The 25781-nt window shown below is 44.5% G+C and overlaps 1 protein-coding gene across 4 annotated transcripts in view; it reads right to left on the minus strand.

The window, feature by feature from the left end:
- boc (BOC cell adhesion associated, oncogene regulated) overlaps positions 1–25163 on the minus strand; it is a 28227-nt gene extending 3064 nt beyond the window's left edge. The window contains exons 1-12 of one of the 4 annotated variants that reach the window (XM_017453304.3): positions 24877–25163; positions 12635–12756; positions 12222–12509; positions 6075–6221; positions 4784–4927; positions 3937–4230; positions 3119–3391; positions 2653–2918; positions 2182–2347; positions 2026–2091; positions 1459–1677; positions 208–386 (exon numbers count right to left, since the gene is read on the minus strand). In XM_017453304.3, the coding sequence (XP_017308793.1) occupies positions 208–386; positions 1459–1677; positions 2026–2091; positions 2182–2347; positions 2653–2918; positions 3119–3391; positions 3937–4230; positions 4784–4927; positions 6075–6221; positions 12222–12509; positions 12635–12740 (2148 nt within the window). In that variant the 5' untranslated portion in view covers positions 12741–12756; positions 24877–25163. Of the gene's footprint in view, positions 1–207; positions 387–1458; positions 1678–2025; positions 2092–2181; positions 2348–2652; positions 2919–3118; positions 3392–3936; positions 4231–4783; positions 4928–6074; positions 6222–12221; positions 12510–12634; positions 12757–13398; positions 13533–24876 lie in introns of those variants that run through there. The other 3 variants (XM_017453301.3, XM_017453303.3, XM_017453302.3) reach the window with 3 other exon arrangements.
- Positions 25164–25781: the final 618 nt, after the last annotated feature.

Genomic DNA, 25781 nt, shown 5'->3' on the forward strand with positions numbered 1-25781 from the left:
GACTGATTTTGGGGGAAAAGAAAAAGCAAACATCGTATACAAATATATATATAGTCATGTCTCTGTGTCTGCAGGTCACAACTTAATTAACCTGAATTCCAGAAGCATTAATACTTATGGCCTTTTATTTGTAAAAAATGTAATTCTACATGTTTAAGAGTTTTTAATAGTCGGCAGAAATATGGTGCAGCATGAGAGTCTACTCACAGTCCACTTAAGGATGATGGTGGTCTCATTGATGGCTTCAGAGTAGGTGATGTAGGGCCCGTCGACGGGCCGGGGGTTGGTCTGGTTGCTGCCCATCACTGTGTAGGCCTTGGAGGGTGCACTCGGAGGACTTGCTCCCAACACGTTCACCGCCAAAACTCGGAACTTATACGAGGTCCCTGAAATGCATAAAAAAAACCGAGCAAAGACTCAAATCAGATGCTTATAAAGCCACGAAAAGTATGATAACCTTATTTTTAAAGACTACACTTTACGTATACACTTTGTTTGTAGAAATACTTTATACGCCCACCGTGGACTAAAATTTGAAATCGTCTAGAGCAGTTTTTGCAGGCAGGGACCACTTTAACTGTAAAATTGAACACACACACAGATTTATTTTTTCCTATTAAGCAGTATCCATATATTTAAATATTGGCCGTATTATCTGAATGTGTATAATAACATGCCGAATTATCTATTAGAGCTCTAGAGGTTCTTATTCCTGAACTTTCCACTCACAAAACACATTAGGCCAAAGTTGACATTAACTATAGGTTGGTTCGTTTGTAATGTTGGAGGTTTGAAGTAAATTCTATTTAAGTGATCAGTCAAACAGACTAATAACTTTAAGAACTATAATACCTTTTCATAATGATGGGGTTGTGATTTCCATCACTGTTTATTTCCATCGATTTTTTTTTTCTTTTTTTAAAGTACACCTTTCCCCTGGCTATACTTATGGTAAAAGGTCTGCACTTATATAGTGCTTTTATCCAAAGTGCTTTACACTGTGTCTCATTCACCCATTCACACACACACACACACACACACCAATGGTAGCAGAGCTGCCATGCAAGGTGCTAACTTGCCATCAGGGGCAACTTGGGGTTCAGTGTCTTGCCCAAGGACACTTCGGCATGTGGAGTCACGTGGGCTGGGAATCGAACTGCCAACCCTACGATTAGTGGACGACCCGCACTACCACCTGAGCCACAGCCACCACACAGTCCACATTGAGAACCACTGATCTAGAGCTGTAAATAAAACCTTTTCTTCAAAATGATTTCTGCATCCCTTTTAGGAAATTCAGTTTCAGGATCTACAATTTGTTACTCGGTCCTGCCTCTGTGTATGGACAAATAATGATGCGTACACCATGCGTGCACTAATTCAAATTCAGAATCGCTCTGAATTTCTCAAAAGTAGAGGATTTGCAACGATCAGAAGATTGCTGATAACGAAGCCGACCTTTCTCCAGGCCTTTGATCTGTACAGAGAGGCGTGATGGAGAGATGTTGTCCTCCGCTACTTCCCACTCGCCCCCAGCTCCTCCGTCCTTCCTCAGTTTCTTAAACTCCACTCGAAAGCACTGGATGGGGAAGCCCCGGTTCCCACGGGGGATCCACGTCACGTAAGCTGAAGTCTCTGATGCCGTGGTTACCGTCGGCCTGTCTGGAGCTTCAGGGGCTGCAAGGACGTGAGCAGGGAGTTCAACTTAAGCATGAATTCAGCGCTGCTCTTATGCATGCAAATAGCATACACACACACACACACACACACACACATACATACATATATACATACATACATACATACACACACACAGACACCATAATACACTTACTGTTGTCCTTAATTTGAGTTAGGATTGAAAAGAGGTCAAGAGACAGAGAACCAAAGTTAGTATAAAACAAATGGATTCAATTAGCATATACTGTAGATTGGTTTTTCGTTAGAAAGGCTTACTGCAGAGAGATTATTAAAAAGACAAAGTTCACTACTTCGAAATGCAAAAAAAAATGTGCGACGACTTACGAGACAGACGTGGTGGCGACACTGGCGTTTTGGGTCGGTCTATTGTTCCAACCGCACTCTTGCGTCCTATAAACCAAATAGAAATGTTGAACGTTTATATGATCTTTTTTTTTCTTCACGCAACCGCTGAGTCTAATATTAGTTAAGCTGAAGTACCTTTACCAGTTCTGAAGGTCATCATGGCAGGCTGACCCAGCCCGGCACAGTTCCTCGCTGCCATCTCGACTTCATACAGGCTGGCCGGCTGCAGTTTGGCTAGAATCAGCTTGTGCTCCAAACCTGATATGTTCTTTATGGTCCACTCGCCGAGAGTTTCGCCAGCCTGAGGAAAACAGGTAATAAGAGTTAACTGACGTGGACATGTTTATAATACTATATGGAAATCCCAGAGTTGCCGATAGCACGAACAAAAAAAAAAACCTAACAGACAAACAGAATTTTACCACAAAAACTCTAGGGTATGTCAGTGGACCGAACAGTTCATTTTTTTAGCAACAGAAGGAAAAGAGCGAGTCATGTTTAATGAGAGGAAGCACCCCGATTTTTTTAACGTCCAACGATCCTTCATTCTCATAGCTCATGAACTCAAAGGTTCGCCTAAACAAATTCGGTGAAAAGTGCTTTTACCTTTCTGTACTTGACGACGTATTCCAGTACGGGCGCCCCGCCGTCGTGCCGTGGCTCCCAGACGAGCTCGTAGTAGTCTGCCGTGCCTGTGCGGGGCTGGCTCAGGATGACCGGAGCCTCAGCCGGTGACACGTTCCCGGGGATCTCTGAGCAGTCGATGAGAAGCTCCGTGCTGGGTGGCATGGGCCGAGCAGGAGGCAGCTCTCGCAAAACTTGGTCAGGGCTCAGTGGCCGAATGAGGGGCAGTCGACCCGGCCGCGAGGGTGCTGAGAGCAAACGAGATAAGAGCAGATTTAACAGAGGGACGCAGAGAAGCGCTGAAAAACTCTACAATTCTTTAAAGAGTTCACCGTATATTTTGAGTTTGATTTATTCACACACACACACACACACAAATCTACGCAAAGACATATGACACTTGGAGAGCACCCTTTTACTTATTTACTACAGATTTAATTGTACATACCAGCAGGCACAGTGAGTAGTCGTGTGGCGGCCTGGGCTCCGCCCACCCAGTTCTCAGCCATGCACTGGTAGACTCCGTCATCCTGCGGGCCCACGCCGTAGACACGCAGCACGTGTGAGGAGAGGCGGTGACGTGATGATGGAGTGATTGGTTGTGCGTTATGGAGCCAAACCACGCTGGGGGCCGGATTTCCCCGAACCTGACAGCTGAACCTCACTGTGTCGCCCCATGCTGGCTCCTGCTGCAGCAGCTCCACCCGCACCTGAGGGGGCTCTGAGAGAGGATACAGGAAAGTAAGCAGGCTGTGTGAAGGAGCTGCGGTATACGGATGTGCATTTTGCCAGGAATTATTATATATACTGTGTTGGCTATAGACCTATTTTCATAGATTTTGTGTCATTGTGTGTGAATGTGATTCTATGGCTTTCTCTCCTCCATACTTTCTCCTCCTCTCACTCTCTCTCTCTCTTGTACTTGATGGTTGGCTGCTAATGAAACAGCAAGCGCTGATTAGGGGAGCAGACCTAGTTTAATCGAACACATCTGGTAAGAGACAAGCCCACAAAAACAACCTCATCTCGGTCTCAGCTACTCCCGAGTTTGCCCACACGCACACACTGCTCCCAGCTTCAGTTATTAAACAGATACAGCATGCTATCCAAACCCTTCAACTTCTGCCAGTGTTGCTGTGTGAGAAGTATAAAATGCAAAATAGTCTCTGCAAGCTTAGTGGACAACAGAAATGCGTAACTAATGCGAACGGTGTGTCCCGTCAGCACGCACACCCCGTGCTGTCCCTGCATGACCTGAGCACTCACCGATCACTTGGACGTCATAGAGAACGGTTGCCGTCCCAGGAGAGCCCATGCCATTGTGGGCGTGGCAGGCGTACGTGCCCGAGTCTCTCTCGCTCACGGCGTCGATCAGCAGGTTGCTGAGCAGGAAGCGAGTGTTGTTTTGAGGGCTTAGTTCTCGACCGTCTTTCGCCCAGGTGACCTGAGGGGTCGGGGTGCCGCTGGCTACACACTCCAGAACCAGCCTGTGGCCTTTACGCACCGTCATGGTGCGGGACGCTGGCGGGTAGATGATCCTCGCTGCCTCGGACGTCGAGCCTGCACAAAAGAGACACAGCTTAATGAGCACGGCTGCTGAGAGTGTGTGGGAATCTTTTGGCGTTAATGAGGATGTATTAAAACATTCCAACCTGCGCATGCTTACTTCAAGATGAGAATTTGGGGGTAAACAATCAACGGCTCATTTTAAAATCTGTACATATTAAAAATATACATTTATGACTATTTCCCTGTAAACAATATGGATTTTAATTAGAAAAGGTCTAGCTGTTGATCAATAATTAGGCACCTGTGGCAACTGACCACTTCATCACAAACTTGATGTGTCTTATTTATAGCAATAAGCAAATCACTAATGATTAAGTATTAAAAAGTATTGTCCCCATTTAAACATGTTAACTGCTTAAACAAATAATTTTATGAACCTGTACTATTTAACTGAATACTGATTTAGGGCTTTGCTTTAAAAAAAGGTAAAAAAAATTTTACCATTGTGTACCGTTGTGTTTTGTCTATAACATTAGTTGTGGTTAAACTGTGATAAGTAGAACAATGTAAGAACAGGAGTGTTTGTTTTTTTGTGTGCACTCACGGCGTATGCGCAGGCGGTCCGTAGAACTGGAGGTTTTGATCTCTTGGGTGACTGGATTGTAGGCAGCACATTTGTAAGGCCCTTCATCCTCCTGCGTGGCATTGGCGATCTGCAGGTTCCCCGATGGCATGATGAGGTAATTCCCTATAGTGACAGACAGGGGGCAGTGGTTATCACGTCTTAAACACACTCAGCGAACGCAAACAAACTGCATTAAAGACCATGTTCGAACCACAAAGTCTCTTCTTTTTTTTATCTGATAGTGGTTAAGGGGCTGATTAAACTAGAAAACTAATACTAGAAAATGTGTAAACAATAAAAAAAAGTACAACTGAATGCAAACTAGAAATAGCGACTCTGAAACTCACAGAAATAAAATAACACTGTCAGTTTACGTTATCCTGTTTTACTATATTTGATTGCTATTCTATTTTTACTGTCTTACATCTGTAAGTACTTGTTGGATCAGACACAATTTAAAATATGTCGCAAAAATGACAATTACTAAAACTAGAATAGAAGTCAACTGTAAAAAAAAAAATTATATAACTATAACAGAAAAAAATAAATGCAAGTAGAATTAACGGAAAATTAACGCAACTATAACAGAAACCTTCGGTAAAAAAATAAAAAAATACAAACTATATGTATGCATATGTATATGTATACATATATGTATATATATATATATATATATATATATATATATATATATATATATATATATATATATATATATATATATATATATATATAAATAAATGATTCTTAAAATTTTTTGAACATTAATAAATATAAACAGAAACCAAGTCATAAAAATGCACTAACAAGAACTACAAAAAAAATTTTTTAAAAAATGAAATTAATTTCAAAATGAACTACTGTAACACTATTAGTCTTTTCCTGTCTCTGTTTTAAAAGCAGTAACAATGACATGGCATGAAAGATGTAAAGACCACCAGGGGGCGCCATAAATTCTGTAAAAGACCAGACTGCACGGAGAACTTGCTAACAGAGACGCCGCAGCTGCCAGAGGGTTACATACCAGATATGGCATGAGAGGAAGATTTACAGATGACATAAATAATTGGAGGAAAAAAATGAAACAAAAGTATTCCCATGTTTCAACTTATTCCTGATAAGTGTTCTTATCTAGCGTGCACGTGATGGCAGAGCGCAGATAAAACGGCCGGCATTCCAGCAAAATCAGGTTCTCGAGACAAGACAAGCGATAGCGAGGTAGGAATGAGAGAGAACTGGTGGAACGTTGCAGAAATTTTGAAGTCTTTACCTTTAGATGTTTCAAGCCACTCCTGCTTGACACTGTAGCGGACCTGCGCCTGGGGCTGGCTCTCGGGCAAGTGACACTCAATCACCGCTGTGTTCCCTTCGTCCACCTCAATCTCCTGCTGATCATCAGGCTCAAAGTCTCGCAGCTCTATACACACACACACATCAGGTAACTAACAACACAACAAACTTACGTCCAGCACACTACAGAAATAAACACAAAGATAAATAGACAAATATAAGGAGCACTGAAAGGAAAACTCATTAGATATGTTTACATTGAAATCGTTGTGATGTGATCGAGTGTTTATGGATTCTGATGCTATTTTGTTGGTTGGTGATGCATTTTTGTTATTCTTGTGAGCAGACAGAAGCCATACAGAACTCATTTTCCGGTGACATCCATCATCATACTAATGACAAATCCAGTGTTATCGTTTCGGAGATGCATAATGGAAGTCCTAGAATGCTATGCGGCTATACGACGGCGAGTTAGGAGACGACGAGCGTGATGGCATCGCGTGAGAGTTGAAGCTGAAATGTTTGAGCACAGTGTACAGACGAGGCAGAACGGACCAAAGGACTAAAGTGCCGCTGCATCGTTCTCTTCAGGTAGAGATGACGCCAGGGCTAAACCCCACTACAGCACTATCAGCGTGTAACACTGAGAGCGACGTAGGAAACCGTTACCTAAAGTGAAAATACACCAATCACAGTCGATTAAAAACGTACGTACGAGTCTCTTCCTTGAAGAAGCAGAGAATGGTATTCTCTGAAGAGGAAACCGGAGCGTCACTGCGGGTCTTTTGGAGCTTTTCGTAGGATATCAAATAGGCAGACGCTCAATAGCAGTAAGACACCGAGCCGGAAAGTCTGCTTGCTCTGACCTCTCGTTTGCCCATCAGCTAAAATGAGGTCAGAGGCCAAAAGGTGACCTTCTTCTTTAGTTTCATCAAAAGAAAACCAGTCTGGACTGCAATGCAATGCAACTAACCCTGAGTGCATGTGAATGTTTTCCTTTAGAGGAAGAGAAAAAAAAAATTTCTCCGTTCTAACAATCAAAATTTTTTTCGCAAAATTGTTGATTTCTCCTCTAATGAAAACAGGCCGGTTCCATTGTTCTGATGTAATACGAACTCTTGTTTTTCACTGGGTTTTTATTGCGTTCTTTGGCAATTCTGAAGTCTCTCAGTCATGTGGAACTATGATGAGTCAGGGTGGAATTGTGTAAGGTTTCGAGTCCAAAACATAACTCAAGACTGGAAGAACGGAAACAGAACTAGCCGAGGGCTCGGCTTGCCCGGCTACAGTTCTCGCCGCTTTCCTCAGCGGTTCTTACAATATGCAGTTGTATTGGTGAGAGAACCTCCATGTACTGTATATGCTTGTTTAAAATAAAATAACACACTCGCGTTCCGGAACTTTGCTATAATAAATTGCTAGTGCTTGTACACACACGCACGCACTCACTCACACACACACACACACACACATCCCATTCCAAAGGAGATGAGCATCCCAGGATGTGTTCAGACTGGGTGCAGGCTGACAGGGGGAGCTGGAGAAAGGCGGTGCAACGCTCCGTTTGCTAAATCAATCAGGGCCTTTTTATAGCTCCCCCCTCGCCTGCCTCCCGAATTCCACCCAGCACACCTTTAACCCCCTCCTGCACCAACCCCCACGCTCCAAGACACACACATTCCTGCTCTCAGTACCCCCACATGACTCAGTCTCAGGTGAACCAGGAGAGCTGAGAGAGAGAGAGAGAACAGGAGAGACAGAGAGAGAGAAGGAGGGACACTGGCATGTTTGTTAGACAAAGTACATCTGCTATTGGAGGAATACTCTGGCATTTTTCAACCTGGAGTATTCCTTTAAAGCCGATTCTCGGGTGTGCAGAGTCGCTATCTTAAGAGAGCAGACAAAGGCAAAGTTGTATGTGTGTGTGTGTGTGTGTGTGTAGAGGATGAATGCATGCATTGTGTGTGCGAGGTGCACTCTGAGTATGTGTGTGTCCTGGAGAGCCAGAGAGCAAGGGATGCTGGGAGTCACTCAGGATTAATGGTATTTATGAAAATGGATCTGCTTTGCTTCCAACTCCTCTTGGCAATCGTTTCATACACGCTGCGGGCTTTCTTAGCATTCATCATTCTTGTGTGTGGGGAGCTGTGGAGCCTGTGTGAGTGTGTGTGTGCGCGTGTGTGTGTGTGTGTGTGTGTGTGTGTGTGTGTGCGTGCGCGCGCGCCCTTGTTCCTGGGAAGACTCAAATATGACATTAAAACTGACTCTGACATAAAACTGACTGAAAATAGCTACAGTCTGTATCACATCAGACGTGTGTGTGTGTGTGTGTGTGTGTGTGTGTGGTTCCTAGGTAATCTAGAGATGATAAAAATAAATCAGATACTGAGTAGCCCTGTATATACACTAAGCAAGCAACAAGAATCTTGTGCTGCTTGTAGTAGCTCTCTTAGTGACCGCTACTGTTGTCGCTTGTGGGTGTGGCCTGAAAGAAACAGCAGCAAATTTATACAGTATATAGCTACTAAAGCTAACTCATTAAACACAAATTAAATGCGCTAATCAGTGTTTAAACCTCTTGTTTGTACTAGTTACACTTTGATCAGCAAACTGTACTAGCTACTTACACTCACCAGAGGCACCAGCGATGTCTGCTACTTCCTTTCCAGCTATATTTGTCTTCGTTAACGTCTCCAAAGACACGTAACGAAAGGTCGTATATGACGGGATGAAATGAAACTACGGTTATTAAACAGTAAAGGAATTAACTGCAGATTGGGAGCTGGGAACTGGAAAAAAAAAAAAAAAAAAAAGTCCATAGGAATCGTTCGATCGTGCCAGTCATGTGGATTTGTGCTTTATGGATTTTACCGAGCCAAATCAGATTTGCCCAGGATTGAGAAAATCTCAATCTGAATGTGGCTCGTCGCTGAAATTGCGGCTCCTTATCGCGCGTTACACGTTAAAGGTCGCGTGCTGCATGTGAACGTACATGTAGGTCAAAAGAGTGAAAGCAGCTCAGCGAGTGATCGTGATCAGAGCTTTGATTGAATTTGTGGCACATTATATCCACGCGGTGTGTGTGTGTGTGTGTGTGTGTGTGTGTGTGTGTCTGTGTGTGTGAGACGATGTGAGAGGAGTGTGTGTTGGCTCACAGGCGAGGGAGGCCTGCTTGTCTCCAGAAGAATTCGAGTGGAGAGGTTGAAATAAAACACAGCCGTCTCCCCGGTGGGAGTGAGCTCAGACAGGACTCCTACAGCGGCAGATACCAGGGAGAGCCAAGCTCTTTTACAGAGCAAAGACAAACGAGAAAAAAAGCAGTGCAAGTGAAATATGGAGACAGGATTGCACGCGCGCACACACACACACACACACACACACACACACACACACACACACACACACACACCCAGAAGACTTGTTCCCCTCTCTGGATGATGGAAGTGGGGTCTTTATTAAATTAGGCTCCGACTAAAATTCCACATCTGCAGCCCCATCAGCCTGATGCATAGGGGAGAGGGGCCTTATCACTTACATCTGATACATACACACACACACACACACACACACACACACACACACACACACACACACACACACACAACCTCCTCGTTTTTTATGCTTCAGGAAATGGGAGTCTGGGAGAGAGAGAGAGAGAGAGAGGGAGAGGGAGAGGGAGAGGGAGAGAGAGAGGGAGAGGTGTCCAGGGAGGCATGAGGAGAGGGTGAGGTAGAGGGAGAAAAAAAAAAAAAAGGAATGAGGGGGAAAAAAAGGAAAAACAGGGAAGGGGGGGAGACAAGGGACTGAAAGTGCTCTTTGAGTGGAGCGAAATTTAACGCTCCATAAAATACTTGGAGAGGAGAAGCGGAGAAGCGGAGAAGAGAAGGAGAGATGATGGAAAGTGTTTTTTGTCTCATTTGTAGAGGTCTGGATGGAGACAAAGGCCTCATCACACCTCATCTTCATACTGCTTCCTGTCTCAACTAGCTACAGTGTGTGCACGGTCCTATTTCTCATAAATACACACACATGTGCCACTCACTCACACACACACACACACACTCACACACACTCACAGACACACACTCACACACACACTCACACACACACTCACACACACACTCACACTCACACTCACACTCACACACACACACTCACACACACTCACAGACACACACTCACACACACACACACTCACAGACACACACTCACAGACACACACTCACAGACACACACTCACACACACACTCACACACACACTCACACACACACTCACACTCACACACTCACACTCACACACTCACACTCACACACTCACACTCACACACTCACACTCACACTCACACTCACACACTCACACTCACACACTCACACTCACACTCATACACTCACACTCATACACTCACACTCATACACTCACACTCATACACTCACACTCACACTCATACACTCACACTCATACACTCACACACACACTCTCACAAAGAAACACAAAACTCTACACACACACCCACACTCTCGCACACACAAACACACTCACACACAAACACACTCACACACACACAAACACTCTCACAAAGAAACACAAAACTCTACACACACACACACACACACACACACACACTCTCTCACACACACTCACACAAACACACTCACACAAACACACTCACACACACTCTCACAAAGAAACACAAAACTCTACACACACACCCACACTCTCGCACACACAAACACACTCACACACAAACACACTCACACACACACAAACACTCTCACAAAGAAACACAAAACTCTACACACACACACACACACACACACACACACACTCTCTCACACACACTCACACAAACACACTCACACAAACACACTCACACACACTCTCACAGAGAAACACAAAACTCTACACTCGCACACACACTCTCGCACACTCACACACTCACAGAGAAACAGAACCACCCCCCCCACACACACACACCCACTCCAGAGGAATGCAGTGGAGAACAGGGAGGAGGCCCTGCACTAATGGGCCTATGTCTCTACGCGCGCACACACACACACACACACACACACACACACACACACACACACAGGTTACATTACACACCCCTCCCTATATTGGCCCCAGCACAGAATGGGCAACAGCACGCATGCCCACACACACACACACAAACACACAGCACTAAGAGTACTGGACTACAATCTGGCACGTCACCACCGTACACAACCACCACACACACTCCATCACTGTCCAACACAAGCACCAGCGCCAAACCCGCTGAACTAAAACTGCATCGCTGCTGCTAACGCTCACATCCTCAAACACCGACACTGCGTCAGCGATCGCTCGGCTAAACACTCTCGCATGGTTTGATTTTAGCAGTCTTAAACCCTATTGAGATAATGCAAGTTATATATGAAGCGTTGGGAGTCACTTAATTATGATCTCGGAGAGTTTATTCCAGTCCAAAACTGTGTGTGCATGCATCGGGAAAGATTACACAGTCTTGTATCTTCCATAAAACGACCAGGAGAAAACCCCAGGTCATTTTATATCTCGTTTTGACTTGACGCGTTGTTAAAGATTTCATTACCTCCAGGCGCTCCAGGAAGTGCTCGCTCTCTCTTTTCTATAAACACGAAATGATGCCGAGTATCGTGCAGGTTTAAAATGCTGAACAAGAAAAATATTTTAAAATGGCGTGTCGGAGTACTGGCGGAGGTTTTAGGTAAGTTATGGAGGTAGTGTTAGGGTCAATGTGACGGGTATAATGAAGGGTAAAACAACTGGTACTCAAATGAAGTGTGCGTAGTACACGGAATTTTTTTTCAGTACGACGACCAAGAGCCATCGCTGTGATTTATCCAGACGTCGATTATCGATCGGAATTCCTACAGGCGTCTTCTGGCAACGTTACGTAACAGTCTAGAAAGCTTGTTAAAACACAACTACATGCTCAATCCTGCATCATCATGTGAGTGTTTGTGTGCACAGAAAGAGAGAAAAAATATGACCCGGTCGGATCAAAACTTCTCAGCTGTTAATCTTTGATATTTCGGGGTTCTGACTAGGAGCTGGGTTCCAAACTGTGTACCGTCCGTGTGTTGTGTATAGAAGTTGTGTACTCACTGGCTGCGGTGACGTTAGCAGGCATGCTGGCTCGCGCTCCGGCGCCGGTGCTGGCCACACACTGGTATCGCCCGAGCGTACCGTTAGAGAGGGAGGGGATAAAGAGCGCGTCTGGCTGCGTCGCCACGCCCAGCTCCGCCTCGTCGCCATCGGCGAAGAGCTCGCGGCCGTTCAGACGCCAGCTGATTCGGGCCTGAGCGGGTCGGGCACTGCATCGCAGCGTCACGCTGCCCCCCAGTTTCTGCACCACGGACAGTGGCTCCTCCGTGAACACCGGGACGTCGTCGTCTAGCCGGAAGGGAGAAAGAATGAAAAGGTGCGACTTCTCTACGGATCATGCCGACAAAACTGTTCGGGTCCGTGGTTTAATGTAATTCCACATCGTGACTGTAGATATGAAGTGGGAAGCTTACCACTGAGAGGAGAAGCAGCCTGCAGGCAGCACAGAAGAGCTGAGCACAGTGCACAAAGCACCTGAAGCCTCCCGTGCCACGATATCCGGTCCGCCATTCTCGACATCTTCCATATACCACGTCTGCCACAGAGATAGACAGAGAGAGAGAGAGAGAGAGAGAGAGAGAGAGAAACTAAATCAGCTAAAACTGTTAACAAAACAGACTAGCAGGATGTAAACACAGGCACTTTACAAAAGCTGATCTAACCTGCATCCTAATGAAGCTTTTCTGTCAGAAATAATACCAAACACACAAACCCAACCCCTGACACACTTCCTTATCAGTTATACGGCTACAAAGCAGTAGCCGTATAACTCTCCTACTAACAGAACACACAGTCACCTCATGGAGAAACAGATCAAGAGAAAATGAAGACGCTAGCCAGACTCGAGGAATACGACAGAACACAACCCGACTCTTAGTCGAGGGCACGAACACGACGTGGCACGTGGAAGATGGTAAGGACTACTACTACATGACCATTTTTAACTTAACCTTTAACTCTCTTGCTGTGTTACTGCATTGTTCGCTCAAACCTTTTAGGTTTCTGAGCGACCATAACAGCACCCTGGGGCTTTGATTTGCCTGATGAGAGAGATAATGGATTTATCATTTGTCCAGCTCTGAGAAGTGCTCCAGCACTTTGGAAGGTAAAAGAAAAAAAGAAAAAGGAAAAAGGAACTATGCCTGAGATTGAAGCGCTTTCATTTGAGAGTATTTACTTTCGACTTGAGAGCATACAATCCGTTGTGCCCGCACACCCTCGCCGTGCTGTTGAGGCGGGCGCCGGGATAGCGGAGACGAAATCCGAGACGCCCCTCGTTCAGGTGTAACTGATACAGGTAGAGGCCCGGAGAGATGCCCAAACAGAGGCTGCATTATTCATCCACAGCACAAACAGAGAGAGAGAGAGAGAGAGAGAGAGAGAGAGAGAGAGAGGGAGAGAGAGAGAGAGAGAGAGAGAGAGAGAGAGGGAGAGAGAGAGAGAGAGAGAGAGAGAGAGAGAGGGAGAGAGAGGGAGAGAGGGAGAGAGAGAGAGAGAGAGGGAGGGTGTAATGGTCAGTCTATTAATACAGGAAGAAACTTTTCTCTCTCTTTCTCTCTCGCTCTCTCTCTCGCTGCCAAGTTTCCCGAATTCTTTCCTGTCAGGTTAAACTAACAACTTCCCGTCAGGATGAGGAGGGTGGTCCATTGCTCCCAAATTGCAAATATCTCTCTCTCTCTCTCTCTCTCTCTCCCCCTCTCTCCCTCTCTCCCTCTCTGTCTTTCACTCCCTCATACCCGTCTATAATTTCAAAGTAAATGATTAATGACACTTCACAGAACGACTCGGAGCTCCAAACATGGCCGGGCAGACATGAACAGGAGTCTAAAAGAGAAAAAGAAATCCCCCGTGTGTCTCGGGTTGTGGAACTGTTCGGGTTCCAGAGCCGTTCGCCAGGGTTTCTCACACTGAACAGAATGCACTGCATTTAAAGACTTTAGGGTCAGCCCTAAACAAATGTTTTCCTTCCCGATGCCAAAAAACAAACAGAACGTCACAGCGACTGAACGAAGCTCACCAGGGACACGGTGCAGTTTGGGGCTTTTCCTAAACAAGAGGCTTGTCTTTCTCATTTACGGGAGTCCAGCCTCACACACAAACCTCTTTTTTTGTATCTCTTTACCCGAGCGGAAAGGACTTGACACTGAAACTTCATCTCCGGGGGGGGGGGACATAACAAGTAAGCAGAGCCCTTGTGCATCTGAGTAAATAATCAACATGCTCAGCAGCAGGACACACATCTGCGCTTGTCCACACGGTGTCCTGACAGCTGCGTGAAAGGTGTCAGACTGTTTGTTGATTAATTCGTTTGTTGCGGTTCTTTGTTCCAAAAACAGAAAAGCGTTTCATCTACTTCATCTAGAGCGATTCGACTTTCCCACACATCTTCTCTCTCGCTGTCTGTCTTGCCATGTGTCCCGATGTCTCGCTCTCTCTCTCTCCCGCTCTGTCCTTCTCTGTCTCGTGCTGTCTGTCTCTCACTATGTATGTCTTTCTCCATGGCTCCCCCTCTCTGTCTCTATTCTTCTCTGTCTCTCACTGTGTGTGTGTGTGTGTGTGTGTGTGTGCTCCGATGTCTCCATCTCTCCCATTCATGTCTCCGTCTTTCCCTCTCATGTCTGTCTATATCCTATATCTATGTCTCTCATATCTGTCTTTTTCTGTCCATCTCTATCTCTCGGTCCTTCTCTGCGCCTTTCTGTCTGTCTCTCTCTCTGTCCATCTCTCTCTCTGTCCTTCTCTGCCCCTCTGTCTCTCTTTGTCCATCTCTATCTCTCTCTGTCCCATCTCTCTCACCTTCTCTGCCCCTCTGTCTCTGTCTGTTTGTCACTCTCTGTCCATCTCTCTCTCTCTCTCTGCTCCCCATCTCTCTCTCTGCTCCTCTGTCTCTCCATCTCTATCTCTGTCTCTCTCTCTGTCTCTCTCTCTCTCTCTCTCTGTCCATCTCAATCTATTTCTCTCTCTGCCCCATCTCTATCCTTCTATGACCCTCTGTCTCTCTCTCTCTGTCTGTCTCCCACTCTTTCCCCCCTCCCCTCTGTGTCTCTCTCTCTGTCTGTCTGTCCATCTCTGTCTCTCTCTGCTCCCCAACTCCCACCCCTGTCCCTCTGTCTCTCTCTCTCTCTTCCCCCTCCCTCCCTCTGTCCTTCTCTGCTTCTCTCTCTCTCCCTCCCGCTCTCTCTCTCTCTCTGTCTGTCTACCACTCTCTCCCCCTTCCCCTCTGGTGTCTCTCTCTCTCTGTCTGTCTGTCCATCTCTGTCTCTCTCTGCCCCCAACTCCCACCCCTGTCCCTCTGTCTCTCTCTCTCTCTCTTCCCCCTCCCTCCCTCTGTCCTTCTCTGCTTCTCTCTCTCTCTCTCCCGCTCTCCCTCCCGCTCTCTCTCCCCACCCCCGTCTCTCTGTCCTGGTCTTGGATTACAATTAGCATTCTTTCCACTGGAGTGACAAAATGCAGCTATTGAAATCCTGGCGAAACACAAGGCCAGCGACTGCAGACGAATATTGATTCATTAATAATAAACTCTTTCTAATGATACGACCCGCGGACCGGGGTAACCGGAGGAGCGCAAGCCTCTGAAACTATTTTATTCATCACCAACATTAGAATGTTATCCTCTGATACCGACTATGTGCCATAAGAGCTTCTTTTCGGTCCAAGATCATTAACCACAGCTTGTACAGTGCTTCAGATTCACTGAAATAAGTCGCTGTTAATTTAAAGAAGGAAAAATTCGTTCGTCAATTTTCCCCCGTCGTCTATTAGAAAACTTTTTCATTTCAAACACATATTTTCATGTTTAATCATGTTTATTAACGCCATCATTAACATGAACATTAGTAGACGAGCATCAAAAACTTTAACTCCTACAGAGATGTGAATCGCCAGCGAGGGACACACAGCTGTCCTGAGTCAATCTGATGCACCACCTGTCCCAAGCATCAAAACGTCTAACACACACACACACACACACAACTTCATTCCAATACACTCATATCACCTCAGCCTTTTATGAGTGAGTGTAGAGAGTGTAGAAGTCACTTCACAAAGTTTCACTGTCACTGAGCCCCCCCTTTTTATCCTCTCAGTGCACTATTGTCCCTGCGGCCTGGGTGGATAAATTCATCTTGACAAGCCTGCTAATTGGATAAACCGGCTCTCTGCACTCGGTGAGCGCCTCTCACGCCGTTCACATTCCATCTGCTTTCTGGTGCGGAGGGAGGAGAAGAGAAGAGGAACGAGGGATGAGGGAATAGGATGAGGAAGGGGTGAAGTGTGTGTGTGTGTGTGGGGGGGGGGGGGGTCGTCTTAGTGTCTTAGCTCTAGCTTCTCAGGAGCTGAGCTGTTGAATATTTATCGCCCTTCTCTCTCTCTCTCCCTCTCTACCCATTTATGTCCTTCAACAGCCATCGCAAATTCTCCAAACAACACAAAGTGCCCCCCCTCCTTTAGATAAACACATGCGGTGTCAAGTGTGAGGAGTGCTGGGTTCAACTGGCTGCGCGGGCTCGCGGCCCACAATGCCCGGACGAATAGCTGCCATGCGGGAGGCCCGTTGCTCGGGGTGACGCTAACAGGCAGAACGCACCTTAATAGAGTGGAGAGTCATTGTAAAGCAGTGAGCCGGCGCGAGGACAATAACCCCACGGCCCCAGCGTGAAAAGAGAGATGCTTCTCTGAAGGGCCAGAGGAAGAGCTGATGGGCTCAATGGTCAAAGGGAAGGACCGACGGGGGGCGGAGTTGGGGAGTGAGTTTGGGGAGGGGGGGGGGGGTTGGTGCTCGATGAGCAAGTGTGCTTAGAGAGATGGAATCAGTGGTCATGGTGGATGGTGGGGGGGGCTTGGGGCGAGCCGGGATGGGTGTGAGATGAATGGATTTTACGTGGTTAAAAAAACATCCAGCTTAATAAGGCAGACATTACGCAGTGGAGTGTGTAATATGGTGGATGGTTGTGCATCGAAACTCAACGCCGAGCTTTCGTTTCAGAGCGGACGAGAACGAGGTCCCGCTTTGATTTACTTAACGTCTGACCATTCCATCTAAACACAGGAATTCTGTGCGGCTCGTCTTCAGCTCGTCACTGCAGGGAAAACCTGTGTGGTAGCTACAACTGACCACAATGTAACCATAAAGGCAGACCAGAAGACCAAATTCTGGCTCCAAACTCTGTCCCTGTCCGGAAAATGTCCTATTTAAGCTCCATGTTGCCTTAGAAAGGAGTTAGACATTAGGTGCGGAAGAGCAGGGATACTCCAGCACTAAAGATGGGACTCAGTGGGCCGACAAAATGAAACATGCTCCTTTAAAAGCAAAATTCAGAGATACACGGCTACGCTTTTGATATCTATTTCAAACAGATATGTTTTTCATGTTTGATTGCTTCTTTCCACTCAGATAAGATGATCAAGATTCACACAAACCTGCTGCTGATCACAGCTGCCATTTTATATCTTTATGTCAAATAAACAATGTCTGAATTATTTAGCAGTATGGAAACATGCACATGGTTCATGGTGCGTAGAACCCTGTAACGGTTAACCCGCAGAGGTCTACGCCTAATTTAGCCTGTTTTTCAACTACGTTTCATAGTTAGTGTGTCGGGTGACGGTATGAAAATGTGTCAATACAAATGCTAAAAAAATTTTAAAAAAAAAAAGAAAAAGAAAGAAGAAGAAGAACAGTTCTTTTTAATCATGTAGTGTTAAGATTCGTCATAAGTCGGTCCTCTGACTGCATCAGTACACCACGTGGTAGGCTGTTCACTGAAGCGCACATCATTCGATCCGAATCCGTTCTTCCCCAAATTCTGGAATGTTCCTAATGGAGCCGGGAGGCTGTACGGCAGGTGGGAACACAGCAGAATCTCATTGGTGCTGTCTGGACTCTAGCAAACATCAATCGCTCACAAGCTTGAAAAATGAAACATCAAAAGCACCACTAACGAAGTCAATACTCGCTCTGCGATAACCCCCTCCTGGTCTATGTATTAATGAGCAGCAAAGCCCAAACCCCCACACTGAGGGGGGGGGTGACACTAATGAGACGCAGACGTTCTCAGGGGATTAACGAGCAAAAGATCGAGCCAAGTACAGGATTTCTAATCAATGATGAAGGACAGCATTTGCATAATTTATAGCACATGCTTCAATTAGCAAAGCATGCTGTAATTAGAGGATCTGGGCGGCGACGTGGTCACGTGACCTCCTGCCTCAATACGGCTACAGGTGGCCTTTCAGAGCTTAATTCGAACGCAAAGACAATATACTAGACTAAATGCTTCGTTAAGTTAACGATAAGTTGACGTTTTTAAAGAAAGTCATAAATATATTATAGTATACTGGTGATCTTTTAAGAATCTACAAACTTACGGGACAAACAATCTACCACACTGATCACTCCACGGAAAAAATAAACATCCGCAGGCACTAGGTTACAAGCTGACATTAAATTTAAAACACACACACACACACACACACACACACACACACACACAGAGAACTAGGCTGAGGCTTGTTGTCAAGTCTCCAGCAATAAATCCCAAACTCCCGCTTACAAGGCTGTAAAATTCCCGTAAGCATAAATATGTAATTCTCTGCATCAGCACACACACACACACACACACACACACACACACACACACACACACACACACACACACGAAAGCAGTGTGTAGCTGTGCAGGTGAGGGGAGTCAGGGAGTGAGAGAGGGAGGGAGGGATGGATGGATGGAGGGAGGGATGGAGGGGCCCCTGCTGTTCTGGCAGCTCCTCCATCACCGTGAATGGAACCGATTTTAAATCAAAAGCAATTTCTGTGCATTATTCAGCAGGAACCCGGAGCGCTCAGACTGCCTGTCTGCGCACCAATAAGTCTTTCACAACGAAGGAGAGAGAGAGAGAGAGAAAGTGCGAGAGAGAGAAATAAATGTGTGAGGGGAAAGTGTGTAATACAATAGTAATAAAACGTGAATAAACTGTTTATGAGTACCGGTTGGTGTGATAACGTGCAGCTGTTTTAGCGATAAATGAAAGCAAACAGCGGTCACGTTTAAGGGTGATCTAAAAACAGAACGTAAGGGGTATCCCGTAGGTTTGGCACACACACACACACACACATATGCACACGCGCACGCACACACGCACGCACACACTCCTGGCCTTCTGTAAACACCTGCAGGACCCATGACCACATAGTTTGTAGACACATCAAGGTCAACACCAACCGCTGAACAAACAAACACTTAGGGCTGCTAGATCACACGGTGGCTCCCGAGCTTCTGAACACAGCATGGCGTCATGCCAACGTCGATCCTGACAAGAAAAACAGGAATGTAGAAGGGAAACACTTTAATGATGTTTACGCTGAAATACGTCCGATCTGTTTAGTGACGCTGGCGCTAATTTGTCAGTTGATGCTGTATGTTCCATCATCACAGTGGGACACTGTTATAGCTAGCGCTCGTACCGATAGAGACATGCAATCGATCTCAAAAATATGGGACAACGGTGTCGGGTTTCTGTGCTAGCTCTTAAATCGAAAGAGCGAGAGCTTCGTTTCCGACTAGACGAGTTCATTTTCCAATGACGTTCCACATCACATTAATGGCAAAATCCAGCGCAGAAGAAGTGGAGACATTGATGCGAATGTCGGACTCAGAAGTTGCAGAACGCGGCTCAGAGACGCGGCTCGGCTAGTTAGCGATCTGCGAGTGCGATGGTGTTTTCAGCCGTATTAGCATGAATGGTGAAGCTTTGCAAGCTGGTTAGTTTGCGCAGAGCATACAGCAGATGAGGAGGTGAGAGAGCTGGACAGACTAAAGGATTAAAGCGCCGCTGCATCGCTCGATTCAGGTAGTGATTAGATATAGTGACTTCAAGCCAGAACGTTTTTTTTTGTTTTTTTTTGCAACAATATGATCGTAAAATATCAATTTAAATATAAACTAGTACCACCCATAGTCACGCTTACAATTTGTAAGAATAAAAACAGGCGAGGTGATGTTGTTAGGTTTCATATTAATCAAGTTGTGATAGGAGGTACGACCGTTAGCCCCGCCCCTAACCCTGACTTTAAACTTTTGTACACAAACTGTGTGAATTCATACAAATGTGAGATGTAAACTCCTACAATGAAGGCGAACGATTTCCTCTACCCATACTCAAAAAGACTTGTGGCGCGTGTGTGTGTGTGTGTGTGAGTGAGTGTTCAGAGCTTGTGTGTGAATGCGATATTGACAGTGTTTGCTCTGTAAATGAGAGTTAGTGCGAGTGTGTGAATGGAGTGTGTCCCGGTTTCTCTTGGCTCGTCGAACGGCCCTTAATCTCTGTTCAAATATCTACTTGACAAACGCACACACACTGGGCTGTTTGTCCCGACATACTCACACACACACACACTGCTTACTAGTTCATCATCCGGCTTGTGACCCTGTGCCAGACACACTCGTTCAAACAACAAAGTGTGTGTATGTGTGTGTGAGAGAGCTTGTGATGTCTTTTATGCTACAGATATCCCTATACAGATGTAGAAGGTCACTCTGAGGAAAACAAAAACTGTTATAAAAAAAAAAAAATAAAAAAAAATAAAAAAATCTTAGTCTTTCACTCCACCAATCAGAGGGGAGTCTCTGACTCGGACACGCCTCCTCCAATGTGCATGCAACATGTTGTACAGGACCAATCAGTGCCTCCAGTGGATCAAAGCAAACATAAGCGCTCTGCCACATGGCCGCAGTACCATGGCATCCTTCTCCTTAAAGGAAATAGATGGTCACAGATGGTCCGCACGGTCATGGAGGAAATGTTCTTGGCATTCGAACCTCAAACTTTTGCTCATGTCTGTGCTGGAAATAACATTTAAAAATCAACATCATGAACAGCATATTTGATTTGAACAGGAAATAAATAGATTAAACGTCTAATCTGTACTCACGACATGTTCAGAAAGGTCACGCCTCGCCATGATATCGCCGCCGCATCGTTAGAACACTCTTAACTGTTGCACGCATTGACTCAATATGGACATGGAGTTCATTTACTCACTTCATATCACTTACACTCCTGGTTAATTATTCAGTTATTCATATTATTCAACAAAAAACTAACAGACATGTAGCTATTAAGAGTCCTTCTGAATCTGTTCAAAGAGTTAACAAGGTGAAACAGCCTTGTATGAAATCCGACCGTGGTCCTTCTCCCAGCGCTTGGCACGTTGACGTTCGATCAGGAAAATAAGCCTGAGAAATGATCGAGGGCGTTCATCAACAGCAAAGTGACAAGCTCGACATTCCTGTATGAGAAGATAATCCTGATTGGACAGCATCTCCTCCACCACATACACGCGAACTCGCTGGCTGTTGCCTGCAGGCTGTTATGACTGCATGAGCATACCGGCTGAAGCGGACATAAAAGTCTACCCTGAGGAAGCTTTTTTTTTTTCCCCCGTGAATTAAGAGCGAAGTTACACCCTTTAAGAAAACAATAAACCTTTCCAAAGGCAGTACTAGCACCGCAAAAAAAAAAAAAAGCCTCCCTGCCAGAAACACGACGCGCTTTCAATCAGAAGCAGAAGGTGACCCGAGGGAAAGGACAGGTCTATAAAACGTGATTTCACACTCCCCCACCTCACAGCCCCAACTCTGAACAGAGTGCTTTTGGCTTCCTGAAAAAGACGGTTCCTTAAGGCTCTTCCGTGGAGCTGGAGCTATAATTACTATTATTATTACTACTATTATTATTATTATTATTATTATTATTATTATTACTACAATCCTGAAGTGGGTGAAGACTCGCTACGGTGCTGAGCTATCAGGTTCTTCATAGCATATAAGACAGTCTGTGGGAAAGTTTTACAGTCTCTTCACACTTAACATTACAGTTGTGATGTGCCAAGACAAACGCCTTGACCTTTAAAACAGGTTCTGACCCTGTAAATCAATCAAATACGTTCACACTGACGCGGGCTGTTTTTCTCTTTTCGCTTCTCTTTTCATGCACTTTGTTCTTGGCAGTATCCTCGTCATTCTTCGTCTCCCTGAAACATAATACCCTCATCCTTCTCTCTCTCTCATGTGCCTCTATCAACTTCCCCCAAAATCCCCGGCCCAGCTTGCTCACCCCAGATACCTGTTACACCGAAAGAATTTCGGGGCTGTGAGGGCATGTCGGTGAAAATCTGGGCCTACATCTGCACACAGCTAATAGGCCGTTCCCAAATAATGCCCTAACCAAATAAGGTCAGAATGCCACGAAAGCCAACAACATAATCAGGCTGGATTCAATTACGGAATAACTTTGATCCACCCGACCACCAATCATCGTCAAAGAAAACACTGCAGCCAATGTCGTTTTTTTCCTCCCCATCCCTCCCCGCAAATTGAGTTCGGAGTGATCGAATATCTTCTCTTTATGTCTGTAATACAATAGCCGAATTTTTAACGACTGCGCCACTGACGGCGTTACTGCTACCTTTTTACTGTCAAGAATGTTTTTAATACCCGATGAAGCAGTCTGGGTCGGGATTAGTTCCAAATGACAAAATGATACCTGAAACTTGAGTCCTTCAGTGATCCTGCACATATAATATCTTCCTAAAATTCCCTAAAAGCTAATCTATAAAGCGAAAGATTCAGTGAATATCAATCCTTTCATATCTATGCTTATTACTTAGTTCTATCTCAAAGTATATTCAATACCTGATAAAATTATACCGCGATAAAATTCATCGATATTGAAACCTGATGAGACTGATTGTTAGTTAGTGTATTAAAAACCCTAACGCGATAAGATGCATTAAATAATCTAAAGGGACATGGAGCTGAATCACTCATTTCACGTCACAGCTGTTGATTTAAGGTGACATTATCAGGAAATATATTAATATATGAGTATTAATGCATGCTTAACGTTCCCAAAAAGAAGTACTTAATCCTTTATAACATAATGCAAACAAAAATAAGGCCCAAATCCTAATGTGTTAATATGTATACTGTATATATGATAAATATGTATTAAACAAGGATGTGGTGTTGATGAACATGTTTCATGTCACACAATTGTGGATATTCTGCATTTTGTATATTAACCATTAAAACTTTCATCATATTATTCAGATTATTATTATTATTATTATTATTATTATTATTATTATTTACCTACTATATATTGATCAATAACTGTAGGAAAAGTAATACAGAAGATACTGAGTAAAGAGAGTATACTGTACGTTTGGACATTGGTTTACAGGGTTAATATGAGTATACGTATTAACATGTGTGTATTAATATATGGTTAACATTCCCAGAATGTTGATTTTCATACTCTTTAATCAAATGAAAATGAAAAACCTCGGTATCGGCCAAACTCCTAACGTGACAACATGTACCAAATAACCAGTAATGATCAGGTACATGGAGCTGATTCAGTCGTCTCATGTCACAGATATAAAACATGTGGGTATTATGAATTTTAGCTATTAACCCCTTAAATGTAAAAACAAATTAGTTTAGTATTCTGAATATTATACTGTTCCTACTATATTCATTAGTAATTGTACGTAAACTAATACAAAGTCTACGCAGCTACAAGGAGGAAGATTATAAAATCCAGACCTTGGTTTAAGGGGTTAATATACTTAACTAGTATACTTATTAATCTAATAGTTAACATTCAACATACAAAAAAGTCTATTTCCTGCTTTATAACCAAATAAAAATGAAAAATATCAACATCAGCTACTGGAACTGTCAAACATGAAAACTTTTTGAATGCTGATAAGGATGCAAAGACAAGGTATAGAAGGAAATATATATATATATATATATATATATATATATATATATATATATATATATATATATATATATATATAAATATATAATACTAATTATTCCACATTTAAAAAATGGAACAGGCAAACAATAAATAAAACCCATCTAGTTTTATTTAATGTTGTGTTATTTGCTCTGGAATACCTGTTATATGGACTGAGGCCTGGAAAACTAAGGATTATTTTGACACACATACTAAGTATCATCACTAAACTGTACCAGTGCTATCCTCCAAACTAGCATACACTTCAACTCTTCAAGAATTCGATACTTGATCCGAGTCGTTTTTAACTCTAAATGTAACGTTACTCTGAAAATGAATCAGAGAAACACTTTAAAAGCTATCCAATGTGTTTCTATCTGGCTGGAACGTTACATTGCAGCCAGTGAGCTTAGCATCACTTCACTCATGTAACAACTTTCACCTAGCTGTTGCGGGGTTTAGAAAAGAGCTTTGAAAGGTTTTTCTAGACCTGTATCCTGTCTAAAAACGAAATAGGATATCCACTGGGGGTTTTACAATGCCGGAAAACTTGTTGCAAAGCGTTTTAAAAGGAAACATCGAAAACAAAACAAAACAGTGCTGCAAAGTTAACTGTTAAAGTGTTAGCTGTAGCTTAGCAGGCGCATCATGCGAGTGGAAGACACTTTTACCTTTAAAGCTTCATTTCGGTTTCTATTTCTAGCAGGAATACAACATGAAAGCGGTAAAACATCATTCGAGACATGTTAGATACATTTCTAGTGAGCACTGGTGGGGGGAAATATAACTATGAAGCAGCACAGGGCTAAGTTTAAAAACATGAGCGTGAATGTTTTCGGAGACTTACCCCAAAAAAAACCACACGAGTACTGGAGGAGATGAAGCTGTTTTTTCTCTGGAGTGTGGAACTGAGGGTTTTTTCCCCCCCAAACAACTGCGTGCTGAATTTAATCCCAAACAAACCAAAAAGAAAAAGACGTAAGAGTGTTTCTTTGCTTTTTTTTTCCCCACCCTGTAAAGTGCTGAGCTAGTTTAGTAATTTACTGCGGTGGGACCGACATTTTCTTCGGCTCCCCCAAACTTGTCCCATTGAAAGGCCGTTTTTGGATGACTGAGCTCGCACACAATTCTCCCTTTGGCTTTGCTTCGGCTCCTCCCACTTTCCCAAAAAAAAAAAAAAGAGGGAGGGATTTGAACAATAGATCCCCAAATCTCAAATCGGAGCCTGTGTCTCTTTCTACACCTCCTGCAATTTTATTAGGAAAAACTCAGCGCATACTGTATGTATGGGTATCTTTTGCGCACAAGCCCTAAGCCTTCATAACCATCACTGCACAACTGCACAAAAGTTATCTGGAGGAAATTAAGAATCCTCCAGAGACACCCCCCCCCCCTCCCCCCCACTCCTCCTCCCTGTGCTCTCTGACTTGTTTTCCCCTGATTTGGTATGCGATCGTCCCCTCAGGATTTTGCCCCAGTTTGCATTGTGCCCCCTGTGTTATTGAGGCTCACAGTCCCTAGGCGCAGCTGTGCTGGGGCAACAGACTCATACTACACAGATCCCAGCGAGCACGCCAAACCTCTCTCGTATTCTCTCTATATCTGGAAATTCTCTCTTTAACCCTCCATTAGGTGTGGATCTGGATCCTGTCCCGGGAAGTACACCCCATATGGGTGTACGTAGCATAGCTAATCTGCTTATGTGTGTGTTTCTGGGATGTGGGAGGAAACCGGAGATCCTAGAAGAAACCT

The sequence above is a fragment of the Ictalurus punctatus genome, chromosome 23 (assembly GCF_001660625.3).
Source record: "Ictalurus punctatus breed USDA103 chromosome 23, Coco_2.0, whole genome shotgun sequence".
NCBI classification, from domain to species: Eukaryota; Metazoa; Chordata; class Actinopteri; order Siluriformes; family Ictaluridae; genus Ictalurus; species Ictalurus punctatus.